The 23,835-nt window shown below is 53.6% G+C and overlaps 3 protein-coding genes across 3 annotated transcripts in view; 2 read left to right on the forward strand and 1 right to left on the reverse strand.

Moving 5' to 3' along the window:
- Positions 1 to 23,835, reverse strand: part of LOC142068101 (T cell receptor alpha chain MC.7.G5-like) — a 532,408-nt gene that overhangs the window by 188,537 nt on the left and 320,036 nt on the right. The window lies entirely within an intron of this gene.
- On the forward strand, positions 2,465 to 2,770 carry LOC142068108 (feather keratin Cos1-1/Cos1-3/Cos2-1-like). The gene has a single exon (XM_075117354.1). The coding sequence runs from the start codon at positions 2,465 to 2,467 to the stop codon at positions 2,768 to 2,770; it is 306 nt and encodes a 101-aa protein (XP_074973455.1).
- LOC142068104 (feather keratin Cos1-1/Cos1-3/Cos2-1-like) lies at positions 19,804 to 20,963 on the forward strand. Its single transcript, XM_075117348.1, has 2 exons — positions 19,804 to 19,938; positions 20,307 to 20,963. Exons 1-2 carry the CDS (start codon positions 19,861 to 19,863, stop codon positions 20,619 to 20,621), a joined length of 393 nt encoding a protein of 130 aa, XP_074973449.1. The 5' UTR covers positions 19,804 to 19,860; the 3' UTR covers positions 20,622 to 20,963.

Below are 23,835 nucleotides of genomic sequence, written 5' to 3' on the forward strand. Positions count from 1 at the left end.
GGAGGCAGCCGTTGCGGCTCAGGGACGGGCAGCATCGGTTGGCAGGTGGTGAGTGATTATATTGTTTGTGGTTTTGATTTTTTCCCTTTTTTCCCTTTTCCTTTTTATTATATTATCATTACTGTTGTTATCATAATCATTATTATTATCATTATTGTTTTATTTTAATTATTAAACTGTTCTTACCTCAAACCACAACTTGATTTTTTTTTTTTTTTTTTTTTGCTTTTCCTCTTCTGATTCTCTTCCACGTCCCACAAGGGTGCGGGGGACTGAGCGAGCAGCTGCGTGGTGGTTAGTTGCCGGCTGGGGCTGAACCGTGACAGATGTACGAGCAGATAATGCCTTCTGATGGCTGAAAGACAAGGGAATATATGGAGAATTGCAAGGATGATACAGATGAAGAAAACCAACTTGAAAATCAGAGTGCTGCTTTGAATGTTGGGGATGGGCACCAGAAAGCCAAGGGTCTCAATGAGCATTGTGTCACCTCAGGCCAGGCTCAGCAGAGCCCAGCATCACAGTAGAAATGGTCAGTGTTGTTCCTGGAGCAGAGAAGACACTGCAGCAGCAGCAGAGACACCTGGGAGATGATGACCACAAAACTCGGTAGCCATGCTCACAAGCATAGAAAGAAGCAGAGGATCTTTGTCGTGTAATACAGCTGTTTGGGGATGGCAATGTAGCAGTCGAAGGACATCACTGAGAAGGTCAGAAACTCAGTGGTACCCAGGAATAACCGGGGAAATAACTGTGCCAGGCAGCAGGAAACACAGACGGTTGTCCTACTGACAAGGAGAATCTCCAGTGTTTTGGGGACAATGGTGAGGGTGTTGTGGATCTCCAGGAAGGAGACCTTGCCGAGGAAGAAATACGTCAGGATCCTCAGGGACTGATCACTCCCTGCAGTGAAAAAGATGAGGCCATTCCCATCCGAGTGACGAGATACATGGAAAAGGTAAGGACAAACAGGACCATGTGCCACCTGGGATGAGCTACCAAGTTGATCAGGGGAGTGGAGGATCACCCTTATGAGGAAAGGCTGAGAGGCTTGTGTTTGTTCAGCCTGGAGAAGAGAAGACTGAGGTGGGGTTCTCATCAATACTTATAAATATTGAAAGGGTGGGTGTCGGAACGATGGGACTGGACTCTTTTCAGTAGTGCCCAATGACAGGACAAGGGGCAATGGGCACAAGCTGGAACATGGGAAGTTCCACTTAAATATGAGAAAAAACCTCCTTTCCTGTGAGGGTGATGAGCAGTAGAACAGGCTGCCCAGAGACATGGTGGATCCTCCTTCTCTGGAGACATTCGATACCCCTGCCTGGATGTGCTCCTGTGCCCCCTGCTCTGGGTGTGCTTGCTCAAGAAGGGGGGTTGGACAAGATGATCTCCAGAGGTCCCTGCCAACCCCTAACATTCTGTGATTCTGTGTTCCTGTGATTCTGCATACCCCACTCCCAAAGGCTTTCACAATCACAACAGCCAGGTGGAAAGTCTGATCAAAACACAGCTCTCTCTTACTTTGTTGGAGAGTTCTGACCCAGTGCTGACCACAGGTGATCATCAGAGCAAGTTGGGAGGGGCGGGGGAGGGAGGGAGGGAAAAAGAAAGACATGGCATATCCTCACACCGAAAAGCCCTGGGGTGACCAGCCAAAGATTGCAGGGCTGGGAGCAGCTGGGCCCCTTCTAGTCAATACAGCCACAGGCAACCCCACTAGTGCACCCCAGGCCAGCAGCATTTGCCCGCACTGCACCCATCCGGCACTTGAGCTGGTTCTTCCACCAGCACTGTGGCATTCCTGCCCCGGAAATCCTGGGGCCTCTCGATCCCAGCACTCAGAAGAAGCCTCCGTGAGGGAAGGGGCATGGCATAAGCCGGGAAATGAAAAGGCAGCTTTGGGAAAACAACCACCCAGACCATGTCATTACCTGGGAGGTTTTCCGTCCATCATGAACACCTTAGAAAATTGGCACTTCCGTAGAAGCTACGTCTGGGCCTGGAGCAGGTCAGGGCCACCATAAAAGGCAGCCCAACTCCTCGCTCTCTCATCCACTTCTCTTGCCTCCTTCTCCTTGGAAAGCAGGTGAGTCTGAAGCCCTTTCCTCAGGTGCTTTTTCTGTGTATGCAGATGTGTGCTCCTCCATCCTATGCTGGGTCGCGGTGCTGCTTGAGATGGGGAAGAACGGTGGTGGTCTGACTCAGAGAGTGTCTGGAACTTGGTAGAGGGGGCTTTTCTTTTAAGAGGCAGGCAGCAGCCTCGTTGGCCCTGGCAACACTTTGCAGTACCACGTCTGCATAAGGCCAAGAAACCCTTTTGCCTCACTGCCCAGTTCCTACCTCCTGGCTCAGCAGGTGCCTTTCACTTTGGTGATGGACTCATGCCAGACTGCTCCTCACATGTACCTGTGCTTTGATTCTTCTCTGGTCTATCTCTCAGGTGCATCTCTGGACCCAAGACATGTCCTGCTATAGCCAGTGCCTGCCATACCGGCCCTGCGGCCCGACCCCGCTGGCCAACAGCTGCAATGAGCCCTGTGTCAGGCAGTGCCAGAACTCCACTGTCGTCATCGAGCCCTCTCCCGTGGTGGTGACCCTGCCCGGCCCCATCCTCAGCTCCTTCCCACAGAGCACCGTGGTGGGCTCGTCCACCTCCGCTGCTGTTGGCAGCATCCTGAGCTGTGATGGAGTGCCCATCTCCTCCGGGGGCTTTGACCTCTCCTGCATTACCAGCCGCTACTGTGGCAGAAGGTGCCCCCCCTGCTAAAGCCACAGGTGACAGCCTGGACAAGGATTGCCCAGAACCCAAAAGCTCTTGCTAAACTGAGGACAGAGCTCCTGGCCATTGATTTCAGAGAGGCTGAACATCCAGTGCTCCCACCCAAAAGGAGGGCAGCTGGAGCCCTCTCAAACATGGCCACACTCTAAATCTCCTGCCTTCCACTCCCTCCCATCTTTTTCTTGTCTTCTGAGCTAAAACTCCCAGAGCCCACCTGGGGCATCTGCTGACCCCTCTCCCTCTGTGGGACAGGCAGATGGATGCCCTGCAGAATCTTCACCATGGGCAATGGGAACAGACTTTCAGCAGCCGCTGGTGCTCTCCCTGCACTGGCAGCATCCTCTAGAATTGAACCCGTTTCCCCTTCAGGGTCATTAAAGTTTTCTGCATCCCAGCCTCTGCCTCCACATAATCCTTTCCTTGGTGGATGTTGTCTCGTGTTGCCAAGGATGGAAGGCATTGCCTTTGTTGGCAGGGGGAGAAGGTGAGGGCACAAGTGGACTCTTCATCCTTCCCAGCAGAATGGGAGGGTGGGACAGATGGCAGTGGGGTCCTTCCAGTCACTGTCTCTTGGAGCTGAGGATGACATACTCAGATCCTCCACGGCCAGTGGAGATCAAGCCTTGCATTCTGGCATCTCTGCTCAGATATGGCCCCTTGGCCTCGGATCATGTCCTGCAGGAGGGAAACTGACCACTGCTATCCCCCAGTGAGGAGGCCAGTGCTGCTGGAGGCTCTGAGAGGTCAGCAGATGACAAGCCTGTAAAGAGGGGAATTCTACCTATACATCCTATACATCCTATACAACCTCCACCTCCCAGACAGTTGCCTTCACAGGGCTGAGGTGACTCCCAGGCTGATGATGAAATCAGCCTGGCCAGGCCACACACCAGGGCCCTCATGCCTCTCACACACCCCCAGATCCCACCACACAGGGTACCCCAAGGGCAGCAGCCAGTGCCCAACCTCCCACTGCTGCTCTGTCATGCCTGGCCTTCCCCCAGCCACGAGGCAGCTTTCCCCAAGGCCAGCCCTTCTCCTGGCAGGGCCTGTTGCCCACCTCTGCCTGGTGGTCTGCTCCCCCACTGAGATCTTGGATCGAGCTGTACAGCCTGCTCCCACTGCAGAAGAAATGAGGCGGGGCTGGGGGAAGGCCGCGAGGTATGGCATGGGGAGGGTTCCAAGGGTGGGCAGAGTGCGCTGGGGACAGCAGGTCCTCCGGATCCCAGCACATGGCCACGCAGCAACTGGAGGGTCCACAGGGTAGTTCTGAGTCTTTTCCAAAATTGTTGTAATCATAGCTAATCCCAGGAAGGATGATTGCCGCATGGCACATAATTTATGTTTTCCATCTTTGAACTCTGACCTCTTGAGGGACACACCCTGGAGCAGGCATTCTAGGAGACAGGCCTGCAGGAAACCCTGAAGAAGCAGCGTGCAGCAGGAAAATGCAGAAAGCAAAGAGGAGCAGCAAGGAAGCACTGCACAGAGAGCCCCAACGTCCTTCATTGCGCATCACCTCGCCAGAGCCTTTGTGCAGAATGACCAGGTAACCCATGGTGGAGTCAAGGGAACCTGAGGCACTTTCACCACTTCCTCCATCCTCTCAGGCCACTGACAGGGGACCCTCCTGCAAGATCATGGCCTGCAGATCTCTGGCTGCACTGAGGAAATAGTGCTGAGGGTCCTTTCCCTTGAGTTCAGCCTTGCACAGACACACCCCCTCCCCTCCCTCCCCTGGCTTGTTGCATAGCCAAGGAAGCTCCCTGCACCACCGTGTCACGCACAGCACAGATGGACAAGGCACTGTCAGAGACCTCAACTTCCTCCAGCCACAGAAGGCTGTATTTCCCCGTGGTGTTCAGCGATGTGGTGAGACGGCCACTGTGCTTGGAGCCAGCTACTGCCTCATACGAGATATTCTGTGGGGCTTGGCCGTTCCTCTGCTGGTACAAGGGCAGAGCATCAAAACTGGAGACTTAGTAGGTGGGGATTGTTTGGAAGGTGTCTCTCTGCTTTACCATTCCTTAGGTGGAGGGTATAAAGGGGATAGGCCTGTGCCTGGTGACCAACCGCTCTGACACATCCTCCTGTGAAACATCTTGGGAGTCTCTCCTTCCCTGATGCCTGCGTCTTCTCTCTCTCCATCCTCAAGCCTTGGCTGGGGTGGCCTCTCCTGGCTCCTGCACGGTGTCTAGCCCCAAGCTCCTGTCAGCACACCCCAAGGCTGCAGCTCTCACAAACACAATGGTCAATGCACCCAAACCCTCCAGACACCAACTGCCCCACTCAGCACCCCCAGCACAATGGCCTTTCTCCCTTTATCTCCAAAAGCTATCTCAGGAACAAACAAAGGAAGTTTCCTGCCACACTGCCCATCCCATCTCATAAAACGGCTTCTGAAACGCTTGTTGTGGGGAAAAACCCACACTCAAACCCAAGCAAGCCGTCCTTCTACTTGGCCATAACCCTTCCACTCTCAGTTTCCTCAGAACCAGTGGAATCTGCATTTGTCCTCTCCTTACTCCTAGCCTTTAAGAAACAAACCTGCCACACTACTTTTACTCTTTGCATAGCATAGTGTAGGTTGGACAAGACCTCTGCAAATCACCCATTCCAAGTCCCGCCTCAGAGCTGGTCTCATTAGATGAGGCTGGTCAGGGCTGTCTCTGTCAAGTCTTGAAATTTTCCAAGGCCGGAGCCTGCACAACATCTGTGGACAGTGCATTCCAGTACTTGACAATTTTCAGGGTCAAAAAAATATTTAAAATAAAGGGAGCTTCTAATATCTAAATGGTATTTCCCAGGTTCCAAATTGTGCCTGTTGCCTCTCGTCCTACCACTGTGCACCTTTGGGAAGAGCCTGGCTCCATCTTTTCCTCACCCTCACAGCACATAACTGTAGACACCCATAAGGTCTGCCTTGAGCCTTGTTCTCCTGTCTCAGTGTGTCATGTCCTCAAGCTCCCCTGACTGCCTTGGGGGCTTCTGCTGGAATCTCTCCCACGAGCCCCACTTCCTATAAGCTACCAAAGTCTGATCCACGTACCTGAACAGTCTGATATTGCAGGCTCCAGGTTCAGGCAGTTCCTAGATGCAATGCAAGAAAGGGTTTTTTTTTCCTTCCCTGTGCTAATTTCACCAGGGAATCAATCACAGGAGCACTCACGTCTCCTGCCAAGAGCCTTTCCCTCCAGCGACTACCATCCATGGATACTGAGGGAAGCAGAGGAGCAATTCAGGCAGGTAGGCTACTTCTGCTGAGTATCCACTCCTGTGTCCCAAGTGCCTGGGCTTGGACTTGGCTGAAAATGTCACACCCATATATGTCCCAAGAGCTTTCCTCACTGGCAGAGAGGCTGGGGAGGCACAGACACAGCCTAACCACAACACACCGCATGTTGTTGCCCTCTGCTTTGCAGACAGGCTCCATCCAACCCTTCAAGTACCCAAATGGACAACCCCTAGCTGCTAGTGCTGCCCTGGGCTTCAGGACACCACCACTGAGGTGCTGTCTGGAAACCCCTCCAAGGAAAGCCTGGAGAAGGGATCCATTGCCAGTTCAAGACAGGGACCTCTGCCATTGCAGAGACCAGGTTTCCCTCTCTGCTTCTGAAGCCCAAGAACATGGACTTTGAACAGCTGAGTGAGCTGCTCGAGCCATGCAGGCTTCCTGGGAACCAGCTGGACAAAGAACTGTCCAGTCAGGGGATGGCTCTCGTCTTTAGCAGACCTCAGCCCTTCAAGCCCTTGGGCAGCCCTGCACTTCTCCTTCTGACTACCTCTGAGACATTGGCAAACATGTCTCTACAAGGCGTACCCAAGCTTTCACCCTATCTCTGGGACAAAATAAGTAATACACAACGCATCACCAGGGATGGGCTGGAGCTTGCAAGGCTTGCAAAGTGGAGAACGCCCGGAGCTGCAGCAATGGCGATGGTCTCTAGCTTTGATTTTTGTCTCTCTTACATGGACTTTGGAGGTGAACGGGCTGAATTTCAAAAAAGGCCCTGCAGCTTGGACCCCAATGCACTTTCTCTCCTCCTGTAGTGAAATCACAATCAATTGAACAGCTTTTGTCGAACCCACAAAGGCCCCAAAGCCCTCTGCTGTCCTTAAATCCACCAGGGATGGCTGGTGCCTATTTACCTTCATAGCACTGAGCTTTCAAGGACTTGCTTAAAGTTGTCAGGGGCACAGAGGCAGAGAGCTGGCCAGCGGAGCCCTGGTTCTGAGAGTGTGTGCGGAGGCTTGGCTTGCTCGTGTGCCTGGGCATCCGTCTGTGCCTGTGGGTGCATTTGTGCCTGTGTGCTCGCATTGGTACGTTCATTTGCAAATGCACCCGTGAGGGTGAGTGTCTGCCAGTGCGTGTGTGTGTGACCAAGTACACTTCAGTGTGTGCATGTGCATATGTTTGTACACATGCACATTTTTGCAGGTGAGCAAGTAAGTGTGTGTGTGTTGTCAGTGTGCCTGTGCGTGTCGGTGTACGGGCATCTGTGTCTGCAGACGAGCACATATATATCTGTGTTTGTACACGAGCTTGCATATATATCTGCCTGCAAGTATGAGTGTGCAAGTGCATATAAGCATGTGTGAACTCTCACGTGATGGCAAGTATTGGGGTGAATGTGTGTGCAGGCGCAGGGGTTCCAGTGTAACTGGGGGTTCATTCACGTGTGTTTTCTGCCCTTGAGAGTGTCAACAGCTCCTCCCATTTTTGAGTCATCAGCAAACTTAATTGGTATTCCTTCCAGTCCTGCATCCAAGTCATTAATGAAGAGACTAAAGAGTACCGGCCACAAGATGGATCCCTGCAGAACCCCGCTAGTGACTGGCCACCAGCCCGATGTAACCCCATTTACTATGACCCTGTGAGCCCAACCTGTCAGCCAGTTGCTCACCCACTGCATTACGTGTTTATCCAGCTCTATGCTGGACAGTTTGTCCAGGAGGAGACTGTGAGAGACAGTATCAAAAGCTTTACTGAAATCCAAAAAGCTTACATCTTTCTTACATCTTACTTTCCCCTCGTGAACCCATGCTGGCTGGGACCAATGACTGCGTTGTCTTTGCAGTGTTTTTCAGTAATTCCCAGAATAACCTTCTCCATAAATTTGCCAGGCAGAGAAGTGAGACTGATGGGCCTTATCGTTGCCGGGGTCTTCCCTGTTGCCTTTCTTGAAGACTGGGACAACACTTGCCAGCTTCCAGTCAGCTGGGACCTCCCCAGGTTTCCAAGAGCAAAAATCAGTGAGAGAGTTCTTGCTATGACATCAGCCAGCTTTTTAAATACCCTCGGACGAAGCCCATCAGGCCCTGTCAAGTCATAGGGATCTAGCTGGAGCAGCAAGTCCTGCGCAAGTTCAGGGTTGATTGGGAGATTATCACTCCCACAGTCATGGTTCTCAGTGCAGGTGTTTGTGTTTGTGCAGGTACACAGGTGTGCTTCCACTCTTATATGTGTACAAGCGCCCATGTGCATTTGCGTACATGCATGCTTGTGACCACAAACACCTTTGTGACCCTGGGGATGGGCACGTGTGTGCACCCTGTGTGTGTGGGTGTGAGCATTTTTTGACGTGCATCTGCGTGTCCGTGGCTGTGCAATTCCTTCCATTCACTGGTGATGTCAAGAGGTGAGAACAAGAGTCCAACCAAAACTTGTTGTGAAACTCTGGGCTGGCTCAGACATCCCACGGGGGCGAGTTGCGGTGAATGTCCAGGTTTGCCCAGGGCTGCTGCACCATCCGTGCTGGATGTTATCTGGGAAACAGCCCCTGTGCTTGCAGTCGTGTTTGCTAGGAAGCAGGAGTGCTGACACGTGGGAACTGGACCCTCTCCTTCTTCCAGCCCAGCCCAGGAGGCAGGTCCAAAAGAAGAAGAGGTGGGAAAAGGCTAAAACCCCTCCGTCAGCAGAGGAGGATGTCGTGGTTCAGCCTCAGCTGGCAACTGAACACCACGCAGCCGCTCGCTCACATCCCCCCCCCCACCCCTGTGGGATGGGGAAGAGAATCGGACGAGCAAAAGAACTTGTGGGTTGAGATAAGCACAGTTTAATGATTACAATAAAATGATGATGATAAATGATTATGATAATAATGACAATAATGTTAATATAATAAAAGGGAAAAGGAAGGAAAGGGAAAACAGAAAAAAAACGCAGAAACACGAACGATACAGCCGCTCATCACCCGCCGACTGACACTGCCCGTCCCCGAGCCGCGATTGCTCCCTCCCTCCCCCGGCCAGCCCCTCCCAGGTAGCATACTGGGCATGACGTTACATGGTATGGAATATCCCTTTGGTCAGTTTGAATCCGCTCTCTTAGCTGTGCCCCCTCCCCTCCCAGCTGCTTGTGCACCCAGCAGAGCATGGGAGGCTGGACATGTCCTTGACTAGTATAAGCGCTACCCAGCAACAGCCTAAACATCTGTGTGTTATCTCAACAGGATTTTTTTTCCCTGCTAATTTCAAAGCACAGCACTATACCAGCTAGAGTGAAGAAAATTAACTCTGTCCCAGCTGAAACCATGACAGAGGAGAAAGTGGAAGCCCACCTGGAGAGTCTGCACCAGGGCTGAGTCTGCATGGCTACGTTCTTAGCCTGGGACAGCTGAGCGGCCATGGCATCTGGAGGTGGTAGGCATCCCAGTCCCAGAGCTCAGGGGCTGGAACGAGTGTCCCCCGACTTCATGGGGATAGCAAAGACCAGGATGAGAGCCTCCCTCCGGGTGCCTCTGCGCAGCCCAGAGCCTGAGGCCTTTGCGAGGTGAGTGTGGAGAAATGGACTCGTGGGTGTGTTGGGGCCAGGGAGGGAAGAGGTAGGGAGGAGAGAAGGGAGGGAGGGAGCGAGAAGGGTGTGACATGACCCAATGGATGGGAGCCTGGGAGTGTGGGGCTGAGGACTGCAGGGCTAGAAGCAGCTGAGCCCCTCCTAGCAAACAGGGACACAAGGCACCCCACCAGGGTGACTCGGCCTCACATTGTTTGCCTGCACAGGAACCCTCTGGCACTTGGTTTGCATCTGCTGCCCACACTGATGTGTTTCTGTCCTGGAAATCCTTGGGCTCATCATCCCAGCACTCCATGAATGAAGCAGCATGGTAGAAAGGTTAAAATTAAAAGGTAGCACTGCAGGAAATCAAAACACGGCCTGCGTCATTAGCTGGGACACTTTGATTAAGGGATGAGCACGGAGAAGATTATTACCTCCACAAAGGATGCCGGTGGACCTCGGCAAGTGCACAACCCTTGTGAAAGCAAGTACAACTCCTTGCTCCTTCATCCACTTCTCTTGCCTCCTCCTGCATTGAGGACCACATGAGGGAAGCTCCTTCTCCACCCTTTGCTCCAGGATGAGGCCTTGCCTCAAAGGCCGTCTCAGCTGGTACCCTCTCCGCCATGCTGTTGGGCTTGCAGCTCCTTCTTATGGGACATTGCAAGGGGAAGAGCGCTTGGCTTGGAGAGACGTGAGGGACTGGCTGAGGCGGCCCCTGCACTACAGGGACTCTCCCAAGCGGTCACTGAGCAAGCTGTTGATCTAGGCTGATCAGAGTGGAGGCAAAAGAGGGGCCTTCACATCTCGCAGAGGAAGGGGAGTGTGGGACACATTGCCTCGAGGCCCTTTCCAACACTATTCCTGGGAACTGTGGAAGGCAGCTCCAGAGCCAGTGACCTGCCTTGCTTTGTCTCTCCCTAGAAATGCCCTCCTGAGCATGTCCTGAGGTTGGGGAGCCTGGTCACTGGTGTCCTCAAGGGAGCAGCCTGGGGACTGCAGCAGGCCAGGGGGAGGTTCACGGTGTCCTCCTGGGGACGGATGTTCCTCCTGCTCTGCATGGAGCTGTGCTGGGAGGCAGCTCGGCAGAAGATGACCTTGAAGGCTGGCACAGTTGCTGTGCAGAGGGAGAGGGAAGCAGGAGAGAGGGACGGCAGGAAGAGAGGCTGGGGCTACTGCCTGAGGGTCCCAAGGGTGGCCAGAAGCTTTCCAAATTACTGCTTTTACCCACAGAGGGGTTGGAGAGGATCTTCCCCCCGTGGAAGGGGACCTGTGGAACTGCTGCAGGAAGGTGATGGGCCCACTGAAACACCCCTGCCCAAGGCTGTGCTCAGGGATTGGTTTGGCGGCAGAGACATGACCCACTCTCTGACCCTGCACATCTTCAAACTCCTCACAAGCAAAGCCCAAGAGGGGAGGCAGGAAAAGCTACTGAGAGGGGAGGCAACTAGTTCAACGCAGACACGTGAACTGAAATGCTGGTATGCTGATACAAAGTCTCCTTTTCCTCTCAGCGGCTATTAGGGTTTGGGTTTTTTGTTTTGTTTTGTTTTTCTTTTGTAGAGAATGTATTTACCGGCAAATAAACTTGGGAGGAACTTTATGAATTCAAGGTCAGTCCTCTGTGCAGACCTCAGCATTTTCAGCCTGCAGGAAGCTGGACTGGTAGGAGACACAGAGTCCTCCTCTGCTGCGGCATTGCTTCTTGCATAGGAGCTGGGGGGGCTGGTTCCAGACCCCCATGTCTCCCTGAAGGAGATCACAAAGACCACCAGGGAGGTTGTCATGCATTCTTTGTTTCTACCAGTGGGGTAGATGAGACACCTGCTGATATGAGTCTCGAGACAAAAGACACCTGGTTGCTGCTGGGGAGGATGAATGTGCCTGCGGATCTTAACAGTGGTCAAGATGAACAAATCGCGAATATGTAAATGCAATGGCTGGTGTCTGTGCAGCTTGTACCTTACCAGCCAGCAGAGCGCTCCGTGCATGCTTACATCCCTGACAATAACACTGCACCTTCATGTAGAGTGCCATGGGAACATTTAAGACCCTGCCTGCATAAACTGATGTCTGAAATGGACAGGAAACGTTATGTCACGGAGGGCAGAGTTACCTCAAGCCTGAGCACATCAAACTACCACACAGAATACAGCTGTGAGAGCACAGCCCCGTTTCTCATGCCCACCTTCAGCATTTGCTGTGAAGGGGAAATTAAAATGGTAAGTGCTCAGCAATGGTAATTTGTGACCAAGAAATGATCTCTCATGGAGGTCAAGAAGGCCCAACTTCATAAGAGGTTAAAGTGGCTGCAGCAGGAAAGCCAGAGACAGGACTGCCTGTAAGGGGGTGCAGTTTCCCTGGGTGATGAGATAAGAAAGAGCTGCAGCACTGTCTTGTAGCAATCCTGGAGTGTGATGCTCAGTGGCCACCTTTGGGCAGGTGAGCTGGTGCTGGAGGATAGACCCAATGTCAGGCTGAGGCATCCCATGGAACTGCTCACAGGACTGCTGCTGCTGCCAGTGTATGTCAGGAATTGGCTCCTGACACACCTTTGCACACTCCTTGTAGAACTGCTTATGGTCGTAGGAGTCTGTCCAATCTAGTGTTCATTACTTATCTTTTTCAATTATTTAAGCAAAGATGTGTGTTTAATTCACCTCAAGGGGTAACGTAAAACTTGCCCTGCAGCAGCCTGCTGCAAGTCTGGCTTGTCCCAGACACACAGTCCCCTGCTGCCGTGCCAGCTCATCACTACAACACCGCTCCCTGTGTAGGAGCTGCGGATGATCATAGATCGCTCCCCTTGTTATCCTGAAAAGCAGGTTCGTTCAACCCGGTGTGCAAAACGCCAAACGACACACAGGGCGGCGGTATTTTATTCAAGTCACTTTTGTGCAAGGATTGGTGCTAGGTGGTAACCCACAAAGCTAGCACACCGCACCGAGAAACTGCTAGGCATTTATACAGTTAAAAATGTCAATCGCAGCTAATATTCACACGCCTCAGCTAATAATGGGTTAATTTCTTTCTCCCTTTGATGTAACAGTACAGCTCACTTTAATGTACTGCACCTGCTCATAGGTTAAGGGACTTACTAGGAGCGGGGGTGGTTCCTGGCCTGTGGGCCTGATTTTCAGTATAATCACAAGGAGAGTTCCCCTGCCGGGCCCTTTGTTTTAGTTCTTATCTACATCCCAATTAGTTGTTCTCCTTGACTACAGAGGTTATCAGCCTGTTCTCAGCATCTTCTGAGGTGGGATGTTTGCTTTGGTCAGTGTCTCAGCTCTCCTCAAGGATATAGTCGTAAAACAAGTGCTTCTCTATCTCTCAGTTTCTGTCTCCGGCCCTCAACCTCTGTTTTGCCAGGCTCCCATAGTTCCTCGGTATGGCTTTAGCAGACAGTGCCAAACATTCCATTCTCTTAGGGATTTCACCCTCAGGAGCCTGTAAGGAGATCAGGGGGTTGGAAGCCTTCACTTGTGTGTTGGTCTCTTCACTTATTGGCTGCAAATGTGGAGAAACCTGGAGGATTTGGCAACTGTGGCTGTTCTGTGTGCTTTGCTCTGCCCTTCAGGCACAGCCTTTGCACTTGAACTGGCTGAACACCTGGATGAACCCGATGACTTGACTCAAATCCAGTTTCAGTATTTACTTATTGAAAAGAGCAACAAACCCCAGAAATTCCTGTCAAAGGCCCTCTAGGGGCCCCTGGGTAGGGCTGGTCAGTGCTTAAACTTCCTCCTTAGGAACTGGTTTGCAGGAATTCACTAACACTGAGTGTGAGGGGCTGAGAACAAGCCCCTGGCATCCTGGTTGCCAGCAGGCTCTGCCCTACAGCCACCTTCAGCCATCTCCACAGGCACGGACACCGGCCCCTTTCAGAAAGAGGATCTTGCCCTGCAGAGCTCAGGGTGCAATGGGGAAACAGCACTGCCAGGAGAGAGCTGAGGGCCCCTTCCGCCAAGCTCAGCCGTGCACAGGCACATCCCCTCCCTCCCCTGGCTTGTGGCACAGCCAAGGAAGCTCCCTGCACCACGGTGTCTTGCACAGCACAGAGGTACAAGGCACTGTCAGAGACCTCGACTTCCTCCAGCTCCAGGAGGCTGTATTTCTCTGTGGTGTTCAGCGATGTGGTGAGGCGGCCGTTTGGCTTGGAGCCTGATCTTGCCTGATACGAGACCAGCTGGGGAGCTTGGCCTTTCCTCTGCTGGTACCACAGCAAGGCATAAAAGTAGGATGTCTGGTATGTGCAGGTTGTTTGGAAGGTGCCTCTCTGCTTTACTGTGACTTGTCCTTCTTGCTGGGTGACGGTGGTCTGCCCCATGGTGCCTGGAAGAAAGGTGAAGGTCAGCAGCTCTGCTGTGGGAAAGGCTATGGGTAGCAACCCAGGAGTGGATGCAAAGCCCTGGTGGAGGAGGTTCCCTGTCCCTTGCCCTGCAGGAAAACCCTGAGGCCTGAGTACAGCCATGTGGAGAGTAGCTTTGGGCAGGAGAGCAGAGCTCTCATCCCGGCATGGACCCTGAGGAGAGCTGTGCTGTGTCCCTGCTCCTCCTGCCTGGTCTCTGACTGCCCAGAGGACCAGGGAACTGCCTGTCATGCCTGATCATTGCATGCTTGCACCAGCACCCCTCCAGCAGGTTGAGGGGCCCATGGAGCTAAGATAAAAAGATTCATCCTTCTTCCCCATCCCTCTCACATCTGAGGGCTCCGAGCTCCCTCGGTAGAAAGAGGGATCCCAGGCTGAGTTGACAACCAGGAGAAAACCGGAGGCCATGACAAGCAGCAAAGAGCCACAGCCAGGTGACACATTTAACATCCCTGTGGCAGCTTTGGCAGGATCTGCTAATTTGTGTTGGAATGGGAGAAACCTGAGGCTGCAGAGGCAGGTGGATGAGAAAAAGAGAGGCAGAGAGAGATGGACTGAAGGGGAAAGAAAAGAAGGAGCAGGGGTCTGAGGTATCTTCTCTCTCATCTCTTCTCCTGTCCTTGCCAACAGTAAGACCATCTCAAAACAACTGGTGCAAAACTACAAATGCGAGGTGACATTTCCCAGTCTTTTCCTCTTATTCAAGAGAATTTCCATGCATGGACCTGATAAGGCTGGTGAGAGTTTCCACAAGGAAAGAGGAAGTATTCATTTATGAAAAGGCAGGACTTACCCAGCAGCTGCCCCAGAAAGGCAATCAGGATGAGGTATTGGAGCTGCATGCTGAGACCGACTTGCCTGTTTGTTGAGTGAGAGAGTGTCACAAAGGCACCTCCCAGCCCCGAGATAACAGAGCTGCTGGTAACGACTCTGTTGGGGGAGCAAAGGAAGAAGCGGGGAAGAGAAATGGCCTGGTCTTCCTGTGCCTGAAATGCTCCTTCTGGCTTTGTCCCTCCTCCAGCAGCAACACCTGTGGCTCCCTCAGCCAAGGGCATTCTCAGCACTTCCACAACAGGGGGGCCCTGGCCACTCTGCCCACACGTACAGGAAGATGAGCATTTATGCACTTCTACTGAGAGGAGAAAGAGCTCACATTAAAGAGCTCAACATTAAAACACCCTGGCTGACCTCAGGACCACTTCCCTGGGAGTCTCTCCTTCCTTCACTCTTGTGCCTCTGCTCACAACATGTCCTGGACAATGTCCAGAGAGCTTTTCAGTGCCTCCCAGGATGGACACTGTACACCATCTCTGGGAGTCCTGTGTCATTGCTCCCTCAGTGTCACAGTGAAAAGGGGTTTCCTGGTGTTCAGACAGAGCTTCCTTTAATTCACTTTGTGCCCTGTGCCGCTATTCCTGCCACGGGCATCAGGGAGAAAAGCCTGGCTCTGCCTTCTTCACAGCCTCCTTACAGGTATTTACGTGGAAACTGGAGCCCACAGCAGGTCTGTGCCTGCCAGGAGACAGACTAGAGGACCCTAACAATGTCCGTGGGATGTGAAGTTTAAAGTCCCTGCAGCAGCATTGACAGGATCTCCTAATTTTGAATGGAAAGGAGAAATATGGGACCACAGAGACAGCTGAGATCTCCCACGGTGACAGGAGGTGGCTCACAAGAGAGACTTAGGGAGAAATGGAGCATTATTCTTCATCTGCCTGGGAACAATGCCCCTCCCCCAAGACATAAGAAAGAGGGGATGAACCCTGCTGTGCAGCTGCCAGGGGCTCTCGCTGAAGCTTACCCTCCAAGGGGCTCCTGAGGTGGATCTGTCTTCTTGGACTCCACAGCAGACATAAGACATCTACACCAACATTAGGACTTTGGCATTGCAAATGAGAGGAGAAACAGAGGCGCAGCCCTCAACGTGCAAGCATTCTTGCTGAGCCCAGGGCCACATCCCTGGGAGCCTCTCCTTCCTTCGTGCTTGTGTCTCTTCTCTCACCTTCCCTTACACATTGTCTGGCTTGGCTGTACCTGCTTGTTTATGCATCCAGGTACTTTATTAGTTTAGAATTCATTATGCTTCCCTGCAGCAGCTAACAAGCCTTAATATTCCCAGACGGCATTCGGGGAATCTGAACTAAAGATAGATTTATTCAGTTCCCCAAGGCTATGCTGCAGGTATAGGGACTGAAATTAGCGTTACTTGCCTTGGTGTTTTCTGATTCTATATAATCCAAAGGATTTCCATCACCAAAGCCTCCAAGACTGTCTCCAAATGTGGTCTAAACGTGATTAATAAATACACACAGTATTATGGAAGTTCCTGGGGAGTTTGGGGTTGAAGTTGTCTTTCTTCTGGTGCAAATTCAAGGTCAGTCTCCTTAAAAAAACCTTTCAGTGTTGGGGCACTGGAGGGGCCTCCTTTACAGGAGACATGACACCATGCGTATCTATCCGCACGTCTCCTTTTGCCACTGGTGGAACGGTCTAAACTCTTTTCCACTCTTAGCGACAACACTCTGTTCCAGTGGCGGCGCGCGGTACCTGTGGGTGACGCGGTACCTGCGCGTTAGAATCCGCGCAGGCACTAACGCTGTGACACCGTCAGCTTCCGCTGCCCCAAGCACGGGGCCGGCGGGCGGAGCGGCAGCGCCCCCTGGCGGGCCCGCCCGGGGCCGTCCCCCCGCCCCCGCCCCACACGCCCGGCCCCGCCCGCGCCGGTTCGTGCCCGGCCGCAGCCCCGGCTCCTCTCCCCGTGTCTCCCACGGCGCAGTAATACACCGCCGCGTCCCCGCGCCGGGGCCGGGCGAGCCGCAGGACGCTGGACCGGCGGTCTGGGGCCACCCACAGCCGCCCCGCGGGGTCCTGCACTGGTTTTGTGCCTTGGACACCCCTCGCTACCACCAGGGGCGGATGGTCTGGGAGCTGACGATACCAAACGGTAAAGTCTGCATCAATAGTGGGGTGCGAACAAGTGATGTTGATGCCGGTGTCCTCGGTGGTCTCTGCCGACGGCTCCTGCTGCACCTGGGCTCTGCCAGCAGCCACTGCCAAGAAAAGAGAAGGAAAGGACAAGGGTTGTCCAAGATCGCCCAGCTCCGATGGCTCTTTTAGGAGAGAAGCATGGCGAGAGAGGAGAGAGCTGGGCGCCCCGGGGAACAGCCCGGGCACCGCCCCGGCCCCCACCCACCGCCGCCAGCCCCGCGCACCCAGGAGCACGGCGGCCAGCCCCGCCAGCCCTGCGCCCCGGCACCGCCGCATCCCGCCGCTCCGCCGCCCGCGCCTCGCTGCGCCCCGCCAGCCCCGGCTCTCTGCTCCGGCCGCGCCGCCTCCTCTCCCCCTCCTCTTCTCTCCTCGTCCCCTCCGCCGCCGCCAGCTCCGCCCCGGGGCTGCGCCCTGCGCCGGCGCCGCTCGGGGTCTCGCCCGGCCCCGCAGCGCTCAGTGGCTCTGCACGGGCAGAGGTTTCTCTCCTGGGAAATGGACTCTCCCCGTCCTCCTGGTGAGCAAGGACTCCCCCGCAACAATAACCCCGCACAGCGCCAGGCACGGCCTGGGGGAGCTGCAGGGCCCTGAGCCAGGAGATGGACCAGCTTCCCAGAGCTGCCTCCGAGCTCAGGGGCTGGCAACATCAGCCACTGATTTCCTGCGCATGGCAGTGAGGAGGCTGAGAGCCTGCCTTCAGCTGCCTCTCTGCAGTCCCAGCACACTGCCTAGAAGTTGTGTTGAGGCAAAGTGTCTGTGAGGACACCTGTGCCCATGGGTGTGCTGGGGTCAGGGGTGGCAGGGGCAAGGTGGGAGTTACACAGTCTGAATGTAGGTGAGAAGGCACCTCCAGAGGTCGTCTAGGTCAATCTCCTACTCAGAACCAATCCCATTAGAGCAGGTTGCTCAAGGTCACAGTCAGTCATGCCTTGAACAGCTCCCAGGGTGGAGATTGCACAGCCTCTCTGGGAAACCCATTCCAGTTCTTGTTATTTCTTTTAAGCTACTGCTTAATCAGATGTCTCCATGTCCCAGCTGCTGTCCGTTGCCTCCACTCTAAGAAGGTACTCCCTGTGGCCTGAATCTGAGTCCATGTCCATCTTCCTTGTCTCCTCTGAAGAAGCAGTTGCAGAAAGCAAGGTCTCCCCTGAGACTTCCCTTCTCCAAGATGGTCCGGCCCAGCTCGCTCAGGCTCTTCTCCTCTCACATTGCCAACCCCCTACCCACCCTGGTGGCCTTTGTTGGACTCACTTCAGTATGTGGATATCCTTCTTGAGAGGGGACCCCAGCCTGCATGCAGTACTCCACATATGGTCTCCCAAGGGCCAGAGGGCCAGGATGACCTTCCTGGACCTATTAGCAACACTTTGACTAACACAGCCCAGTATGGCAGTGGTTGGTCCTGTTTACCTCAAGGGCACACTGTGGTCTCATGTTCAGCTGGGTCTCTCCTACAACCACACATCCTCTTCTGTGGATCTGCTTCCTAGGCAGGCAGCCCCCAGCGTGCATGACTGCATGGGCCGGTTCCTCCATCACCTGCAAAACCTTGTCCTTGCTCTTTCTGGCCTTCATGAGCTTCCAGTCAGCCCATTGCTTCATGGTCACAATTCTTTGAGCCTGGTAGCCCAGCCAATTTTCCACCTGCCTTATCATGCTTCTAATGAACTCATTCAATGCCAGTTTGTTTGTAAAGGAAGAATGGGAGAGGGTGTCAAAAGTCCTTCTAAACTACAGACACTCATGTCCTCTGTCCTTTCCTTCTCCACAGGTCCATTGTTGGAAAGAGGGTCTCTTCTGGACACTCAGCCACAGGGTCTGTCCCTTCTACTCAGAACACAGCAATGTCAGGCTCCTGGGTCCTTTCATTCAGTCCCTGTTTGGTGCAAGGTCTCAGCCTCTGCCTGACACAGCATCATGCCGATGAGGTGCACAAGTACATTTGGCCTTGGCTTGGACACGAGAGGGGTCTGCGTTCCATACCAGACACCACTGATATGTAGTGAAAGCAGATCCACTCAGGGATGGCCAGCCCATGGTTGGCAGGTGCCATCGCTGTTGAAATGCACTCAGGGTCCTTCTGACCCTGGGAACCAGCTGCTCTGTGGTGCTAGTGGAGAGAGCAGTGGAGAGTGTCTCCGCTGCGAGCAGCATATTCCCTCCTGATGGTTGACACACAAGGACACACACATGCATATTCATGCACATGGGTGTGGAATCGTGCGCGGAGTTGAGCTCTGACATGTGTTTATACAACACAGCTGCACACGAAGACAAGGAGACAGGTAGGCAGAGATGCAACCATGGCCTCTGGTGAGAACACGTGGGGACAACTGCAGCAATGGTAGAGCATTCTGGGGCAGGACGAGGCCCTGGGAATGCCCATGGCATTGTTTGTGCACTCCCAGGCTGCACAGAGTGGGGACTAGTCAAAATGGGCCAGAAATTTTTCCTGAGGGTGCTGTTACGCCGGATGGGGTCAAAACCAAGCAGAACAAGCCACACACCTGGGAAGGTAACAAAAAGTGACCATTGAGGTGAGCTGATGCAGGAGGGAAAGAGAAGGACAGGGTACATCCTCATGCACAGGAACCCTTGAGTGTCCAGCTGAGGAATGCTGGAAATTCTTCCTAAGAACAGTGCTTCAAACAGCCCCACCAGAGTGACCCAGGCTGACTTCACTTGCCTGCTCTCGACCCGTCCAGCACTTGAACTGAGTTCTGCCAGCACTGCTGCATTCCTGCCCTAGAAATTCTGGGGCCTTTCATCCCAGCACTCACAAGAAGCCTTCAATGGGGAATGGGCATGCTCTATACCTGGCAATGAAAAGGCAGCAGTGTTGGAAATCACAGCACAGCCCATATCATTAGCTGTGACAGTCTGCATTGAAGATGAGCTTGTCAGGAAATTGTTACCTCTGCAAAGGGTGCCTGTGTTCCTGCGGCAATGAAGGGCAGGTATAAAAGCCAGCGCAAGTCCCCGCTCTCTCATCCACTTCTCTTGCCTCCTTCTCCTTGGGAACAGGTGAGTCCTGAGCCCCTTCTTCTCCTCTTCCAAAGTGAAATCTCTCCTTGATGGACACTTGAGCTGCTACTGGCTCTGGCCTGTGCTCAGGCTTTGGAGCATCATGCCACGGGAGAGAGAAGTGGGGAGGAAGCCTGCTAGAGAGAGGCTGGGACATGTCAGAGGGGGCATTGGTTTACAAGTTAGGAGAGGGCGTCCGTGGGCAAGGCTGTCATTTGTAGGGGAAGGAATACTGTGTGGTTTCTGGCACCGCTTTCAGGTCCTCGCACAGTAGTACCTTGCCTCTTTTGTGACAGGGAAATAGACTGCACCTCACCCATCCTTGTGCTCTGCTTCCTCCCTGCCTTGTCTGCCAGGTGCACCTCCAGCCCAGAGACATGTCCTGCTACAGCCAGTGCCTGCCATGCCGGCCCTGCGGCCCGACCCCGCTGGCCAACAGCTGCAATGAGCCCTGTGTCAGGCAGTGCCAGAACTCCACTGTCGTCATCGAGCCCCCGGCTGTGGTGGTGACCCTGCCCGGCCCCATCCTCAGCTCCTTCCCACAGAGCACCGTGGTGGGCTCGTCCACCTCCGCTGCTGTTGGCAGCATCCTGAGCTGTGATGGAGTGCCCATCTCCTCCGGGGGCTTTGACCTCTCCTGCATTACCAGCCGCTACTGTGGCAGAAGGTGCCCTCCCTGCTAAAGATGCTGGGAAAGCCCCAGGGAGACAGCCTGAGGAACTCAGAATATGGTGCTGGGCAGAGAATTGCTCTCCTGGATTGTGTTTTCAGCACATCTCAGCGACCTTGCCTTTGCCTCCCTTTACTTTGTTGGCTTTGGTTCCCCTTGGCAGCAAGGCCCCACAAAGGCCAGCCTGGTGGGGACCATCTGTCTCCTCTCCGTCTATGGGGCAGGCAGAAAGACTTTGTGAAGGGACTTCTCCATGGCCAACGACCGCACACTCTCGGCTGCCTCTGGGGCTCCCTGCATCGCTGTCCTCCACTCAGAGTGACTTTGCTTCCCTCTCTGGACTCATTAAAGTTGTGCCGCATTCAAGCCTTGCCTCCATGTGGTCCTTCCCTCTGTGGACACTCTCCAAGCTGCCAAAGCAGAGGGGTGTTGTTCTGTGGTGGAAAGGGGTGAGGGCACAAGGACACCCTTGTTCCTTCAGAGAGGATTGGGAGGTTGGGACATGCCGCAGTGGCTCCACTTTTGGGCACCATCCCTTGGACCTGAGGAAGACATTTCTGGCTGCTTTGCTGCCGGTGACCATCAGGCCTTGCCCTGCTGTGTCTCTGCCCACAAATGCCCAGCAAGGCAGGAGGCCCTGAGGGCTCAGAAGCCCCATGAGCCCCCTGAGGAAGGGCATTTCCCTGCCTTTTGAAGAGAGGGTATTTAGCTCAAAGGGAGCCTAGAGACAGGTTCACTACTACATCACTTCTGATGTCTCAGTGTCTGTAGCCTGAGGGGAGTCTGTCTTGACCCAGACAGGTTGTGCTCGTGTGTGTGAGTTTGTGCGCACACTGCAGGGGAAATTCAGATTGTAACTGCTCAGCAGTGGTAACCTGTGACCAAGGAACGATCTGCCACGCAGGGAAAATGGCCCAAATGCAGAAAGGGTTAAAGTGGCTGGCAGCAGGAATGCCAGAGACAGAAGGGGTCCCTGAAAGGCAGTGCAGTTTCCCTTGGTGACGGTGTTGAGACAAGAACCAGGCGCAGCACTGTCCTGTAGCAATCCTGGAATGTGAATGCTCAGTGGCCACCTTTGGGCAGCAGAGCTGGTGCTGGAGGATGGACCCAAAGCCAGGCTGAGGTGCCTCATGCAGCGCTCATAGGATTGGTGCTGCTGCCGGTGTATATAAGGAGTTGGCTCTGGATGCACATTTGCAGACTCCTTGTAGAAGTGCTTACAGTGGTAGGACTCTACCCAATACATCGATCATTTGGTGGGATTTGTTTTTCATATCTAAGCAGGAGTCTGACCTCACACATATTTGCGTGTGTGCATGCCTGTGAGTGTGCATACCTCTGTGTGCGTATAGGTGTGCATGAGTGTGCACCCCTGAGGGTAGATCAAAGGTATTGCTAGAGTCAAGGTACACCACAGCCAGTGGCCCTCCCCTTCCCCGCAATGCCAGTCACCTCCTCATAGAAAGCAATGGGGTTGGTGAAGAATATTTTGCCCTCAGTTGTCTCATGTGACCTGCTCCCAACCCTCTTTCTGCCTTTCGTGAGTTGAGAAAAGGCTTCTGAGAGTATTTGCTTCATGTTCATCCCAGGGACTGAGAAGTGACTGCCCAGTCAGCTCCTTGAACACCCTCGGATGCATCCCAAGCAGTCCCATGAACTTGTGTATGTCCCAATGGTGGGAAGAGCTCCTTAGCTCTTTCTTCTTCTACTGTGGCTGCTGCGTCGCTCCCACAGAGTCTGCGGGGGACTGAGGGATGTGGTAGGCCTGAGGAGAAGCCGTAGCACTAAAGACTGAGGACAAACAGGCATTGAGTACATGAGCCTTTTCCCCGTCATTTGTCACCAGGTCCCCTTCCTCACTGAGCAATAAGCCCACATCTACTTAGCCTTCCAAGCACCCCCATCCCACGGTTAAACCCCATATCCATGTCCAAGGTACTCGAGGACAGACAGATGGCAGGGAGAAAGCTTTAGTGTGGGTGAGTGGGCTCAAGATGGGCACGTTACTCTCATTAGCTGCGTATGCCCTTCACACCAAGTGCAGATCAGTCTCCCCTCAACCACGTTGAAGCCTTGGGCACAGGACTTGCAGAAGATGACTCTGTCAAGTCTAACACCTGTGTGGTGACCCTGGACAGTGTAGACAGCCTCTCTTTGGTTGTGAGGCTTCTCAACTAACTCTAGGTGCCTAGAGGTCAAGACTTGTGTGTGTGCGAGTGTGTGTGCTGTTTACGCCAGCTGTCTAGTCTGGCATCCATCCTCCAGTAAATCAACTTCTTCCCAATGTTCTCCCTCAGCCAAGGGGTCCATGGCTTCATGTGGAGGATGGTGCACGAAGAGAAGTTGTTGGATCATTTCCATTGGCTGAGCACCTGGTGAGTGAAGCCCACCCAAGACACGTAGCATAGACTTCCAATGCCTTGCATATTTAAGGGGATTAAGGAGGATTTCCTCTGCTCTTGAGCCACATGAAATTCCTGGTATGTAAATGCCTAAAGAAGAAGAAAGGAGGGAAAGGGATCCTTCAGGTGGTGATGCAGCTCCACCTGCCTTAGACACCCAGCTGAGGATGAAACCGATTCTCCCCTAGAGAGCTGATGAAGAATCCCCCCTTGTCTGCAGGGAGGGCTTGGATGAGACCCCTCGGTTCAGCTGGCTTCTCAGCAGAGCTGCCTTGGAGGGGATTCAGCTCAGAGACTTTTGCCTTCAATCACTGAGGCATGGATACCTCTTCCCAAGTTGAGATGTCCGACTTATCCATCGGAGCCGCTCGCTGGACTCCTGCCTGAGTCCTCAGAAACAACCTGGCACTTCTAGAGGGCTTTTAGGCCTGTATACGAGGCAAGCTGAGCCATTTCTCTCTCGCAACTGTCTTTTCTCCACCCAAAGAAGGGGGGTAAGCTGAGGAGCTGCAATAAGAGTATTTCATCATACATCTTTCAACTTGGTCAGCAGAAGTCCTTCCCCCGACTCTGAGATGGCAGAATTACAAAGAGGTGCGTCTTACCCTTCATAGACATGCTGAGAAGCAGATGTCAGTGGAGATAATGGAGCTATTTCCAAAAGCTTCCTGTGCTGAGACGTGGAAGAGAGCAAACAGACAAGACCACGAGTCCTTGTGTAATGACTGTCATGCTAGTCTGCTGCCCTGTGCTGCTGCCATCTCAGTTGGAAGCCCCTGTGATCAACTGAAGAGGTCAGAAAATCTCTTCCAGCGCCACGTTGTC

The sequence above is a fragment of the Phalacrocorax aristotelis genome, chromosome 23 (genome assembly GCF_949628215.1).
Source record: "Phalacrocorax aristotelis chromosome 23, bGulAri2.1, whole genome shotgun sequence".
Taxonomy (NCBI): Eukaryota; Metazoa; Chordata; class Aves; order Suliformes; family Phalacrocoracidae; genus Phalacrocorax; species Phalacrocorax aristotelis.

What these genes read in the sequence shown, in the direction of transcription:
- LOC142068108 (XM_075117354.1), top strand. Translation starts at nt 2,465, where the DNA reads ATGTCCTGCTATAGCCAGTGCCTGCCATACCGGCCCTGCGGCCCGACC.
- LOC142068104 (XM_075117348.1), top strand. Translation starts at nt 19,861, where the DNA reads ATGAAGGGCAGGTATAAAAGCCAGCGCAAGTCCCCGCTCTCTCATCCA. An exon ending in CTCCTTCTCCTTGGGAACAG is followed by an intron (nt 19,939 to 20,306) that starts GTGAGTCCTGAG and finishes GTGCACCTCCAG; the next exon opens with CCCAGAGACATGTCCTGCTA.